The sequence below is a fragment of the Electrophorus electricus genome, chromosome 3, assembly GCF_041902795.1.
Source record: "Electrophorus electricus isolate QZ-2024a chromosome 3, ASM4190279v1, whole genome shotgun sequence".
In the NCBI taxonomy this organism is placed as follows: domain Eukaryota; kingdom Metazoa; phylum Chordata; class Actinopteri; order Gymnotiformes; family Gymnotidae; genus Electrophorus; species Electrophorus electricus.
In genome coordinates, this window is record NC_137499.1 from 19380795 (window position 1) to 19384490 (window position 3696).

Genomic DNA, 3696 nt, shown 5'->3' on the forward strand with positions numbered 1-3696 from the left:
TAAAACGGACCCTGTGCGCTCTTCAGACAATTCAAGGTCACTAGGCCTACAGTTATGTATGCCCACGGGTGGCTAAAATATAGGCGCATTTCAAAGGAGTGATATATTCCACGACACACGGACTGAATCGATGTTTTTTTTTCTCCGGAGATGACTGGATCTAGACAGCGAGGCTTATAGAATTATGGATTTGAGGAAAGGCGAAGATGCGGCGAACTCTGTGTACACCGTGGACGGTACAATGGTACGACGGTCTGGTATCGCAAGTATTTAAAACCCATAGTAACATTTAATTCGTGGGCAGTGAGTACTTTGTTTGCAGAATTTATGTAAAAGTGTGAGCTGAACATTTATATCAATCAGTATATGAGTCGCTTCTTTCTTCCAATTATTGTATCACTATAATAACAATTCTGTAATTATACCATAAACGTATCATAAATGTTGACTACCCATAAATGATCGAATACCATAAATGTTGACTTGCCTGTACCCCACCTAAAAGAGAGGCATTTTACATTTTAAAGGCAAGGAGAGTTACCTTGCTGTAGGTTCATTTCACTCCATGCCCCCACCCCCACTCCCACCTCCGACACCCACCCCCACCTCCTCCCCAGACAAAACCCGTTAAGGCTGTACTTCCGCGCACTCCACGCGACTCTCTCCCAAGACGGGTTGCTGTGGTAATCATCATCATCATCACCGTCCTGAGCCTGGCTGGATTATCTGTCCTGCTCTGGTACTTTCTAGGTAGGCTGTATAAGCATAGCCTCACCAACCAGTTTATTCCAGACTCTTCAGAGAATCTTTCACTTTGAAGTTATTCACTGTGTGCACAATGATTAGGCAAGAGAGTATTTAGACCATGTCATCATTTTTATGCATATTTTCCAACCCTAAGCTATATAAACTCGAATGCTTATTGGATTTAAACATATCAGGTGATGTGTACTTGTGTAATGAGGGAGGGTGTGGCCTAAGGAGATCAACACCCTATATCAAGGTGTGAAGAATTATTAGGTAGCTTCTCTTCCTCAGGCAAAATGGGCCAAAAAAAGATTTAACTGACTCTGAAAAGTCAAAACTTGCAAAAAGTCTTTCAGAGGGATGCAGCACTCTTAAAATTGATAAGATATTGGGGTGTGATCAAATGTTTTGTTGCAAATAGTCAACAGGGTGGCAGGAAACATGTTGAGAAAAAAAAGATGCAAATGAACTGCTAAAGATTTGAGAAGAATCAAATGTGAAGAGACCAGGAACCCATTATCCTCCAGTGCTGTCATATTCCAGAACTGCAAACTACCTGGAGTGCTCAGAGGTACAAGGCATTCAGTATTCAGTCATGGCCAAGTTAAGGAAGGCTGAAACCTGACCACCACTGAACAAGACACATAAGGTGAAACGTAAAGACTGGGTCAATATTTTTCAAAGGTATTATGGACTGATGAGATGAGAGTGAGCCTTGATGGACCAGATGGATGGGCCCGTGGCTGGATCAGTAACGGGCACAGAGCTCCACTGCGATTCAGACTCCAGTAAGGTGGAGGTGGGGTACTGTTATGGGCTGGTATTCTTAAAGATGAGCTAGTTGGACATTTTCAGGTTGAAGATGGACTCAAACTCCCAAACCTACTGCTAGTTTTTAGAAGACACTTTCTTCAAGCAGTGGTACAGGAAAAAGTCTGCACCTTTCAAGAAGACAATGATTTTTATGCATGCATCAAAGTTTTCCACTGCGTGGCTAACCAGTAAAGGCCTTAAAGATGAAAGAATAATGACATGGCCCCATTTATCACCTGACCTGAACCCTACTGAGAACTTGTGGGCCCTTGTTAAACGGGAGATTTACGGTGAAGGAAAACAGTACAGCTCTCTGAACAGTGTCTGAGAGGCCGTGGTTGCTGCTGCACAAAAAGCTGATCAGATTAAGATACTGACAGACTCCGTGCGCGGAAGACTTACGGCTGCTATTGAAAAGAAGGGTGGCACTGATTTTTTTTTTGAAGTGTCAGAAATTTTTATTTGTAAATCGAATTGTTTGTTTATTATTCTCACTTTAACAGATGAAAATAAAGTTGAGATTGGCAAATTTCCATTTTTTAAATTTAGCTGCATAATAATTCTGCACACTAATAATATTCTCCTAAGAAAGCCAAAACCTCCCTTTTACTTTCTTAAATATTCAGGTCTGAGGTTTATTAACATTTTTGGACGGACTGAGAGCACTGTAGTTGTTGAGTAATAAAACGAATCCTCAAAAATACAACATGCTTAATAATTGTGCACACAGTGTAGAACTTATTTTCACGTATAGCCCAGTAGGCAACCCCCTCCTCCTCATTACTGGTTAGTTTTTGAGTGTTGGCTGGGTGCGTTTGGCTGGGAGATCACTGTCAACCCAGAACTGTCAGAGCTGTGTGTAAAGATCCAAAAACACAGCTATTTTTGGTACCTTTAGTGCAACATACGGCTGCCGTACCAATGGCCTACCTGTGACTGCAGGCTTGAAAACGCAAAGTCCCATCTTTTCTCTGTTTTGCTCTCAATTTCAATTCAAATTAATTTTATTGGAATGACATAATCATATTTTATTGCCAAAGCGTTTCTCGTAATAACAGAAATAACATAAACCGGAATGTTCTGTTCACGGATGATCAACAGAGCAGTAAACAGCACTATATACAGTATATACCATGTAATGTGTGTGTGTGTGTTATATATATATATATATATATATATATATATATATATACATACACACATATACATACAATATGCTATACATAGTACATAAACTGTACTGAAGAGAGCAACATGAACTAATGTCTGTCTGTGACAAACATGAACATATTTCAAAGTGAGTGTTGCAGAATCTCTCTCCACAGAGTACAAGGTGTGGGTGTTGGAGCCGCGGGTGCAGCAACAATACACAGCCCAGGTCTCCATCCTGAACAGAAACTTCTCTGTTGGCCTTTCATCGCACAGCAGCCAGGTCTTCTGGGTGGAGGCACACACGGTGGAGGCCATGGTCTGACTCCACTCTCACTGGCGAGCAGATGCGGGCAGCTCCAGCCCTGTTAATGCACTAACGCGCACGGCTCACTCCGCGCTGTTACACTGTTACGCTAACACGCCGACACCAAACAGGATTTACTGGAGGTTACACTAAACACAAACGAACACCATAAGGGCATTTCAGTTCAGTGGCTCCGTTGCCCTCTGAGTCTCACTGCATCCCACTGGATATTTGTTTTTGTTTTGGATGTGTCCATGTGTGAATGGGTTTGTAATTGGGATTATAAAGACCAAATGCTCCAAATGTTTCCTCAAAATATATATAAATTTGTGCATCACATAAAACATAAGACTGTAGCATACGGCTGCGTTGTTTATCTCAGTATAAATGGTGTTTAAAGATTTATTATTAATTACTTAACCAATGTCTCAGTAATATTTGAATATAAATCACAAAGTGTTGTATGCATTCTTCAAGGTGGAGAAGCTTGTGAAGTCCACTGACCTGGCGCGGTATTTTAAATCCACCACTGTCTTTGCCTTTGGGTAAGAAGGAATCCCATTTCCCCCACTGACTCATCTGTACTACATCACTGTAAGACCCTTCCTGATACTCGAGCCATCAGTTCTACCATGCATGTGTCCATTTCTACAGGGAAGGAAGTGTAGTGGCACACTTCT

At 41.5% G+C, this 3696-nt stretch overlaps 1 protein-coding gene across 3 annotated transcripts in view; it reads left to right on the top strand.

The window, feature by feature from the left end:
- Nucleotides 1–104: 104 nt before the first annotated feature.
- Nucleotides 105–3696, top strand: part of tmprss6 (transmembrane serine protease 6) — a 13429-nt gene continuing 9837 nt past the window's right edge. For 2 of the 3 annotated variants that reach the window (XM_081710475.1, XM_081710477.1), the window contains exons 1-5: nt 105–244; nt 618–750; nt 2871–3028; nt 3494–3561; nt 3671–3696. The exon at nt 3671–3696 is cut by the window's right edge and continues 162 nt beyond it. In XM_081710475.1, coding sequence (XP_081566601.1) covers nt 185–244; nt 618–750; nt 2871–3028; nt 3494–3561; nt 3671–3696 — 445 coding nt within the window. In that variant the 5' untranslated portion in view covers nt 105–184. The remainder of the gene's footprint in view (nt 245–617; nt 751–2870; nt 3029–3493; nt 3562–3670) is intronic. The other variant, XM_027014876.3, reaches the window with a different exon arrangement.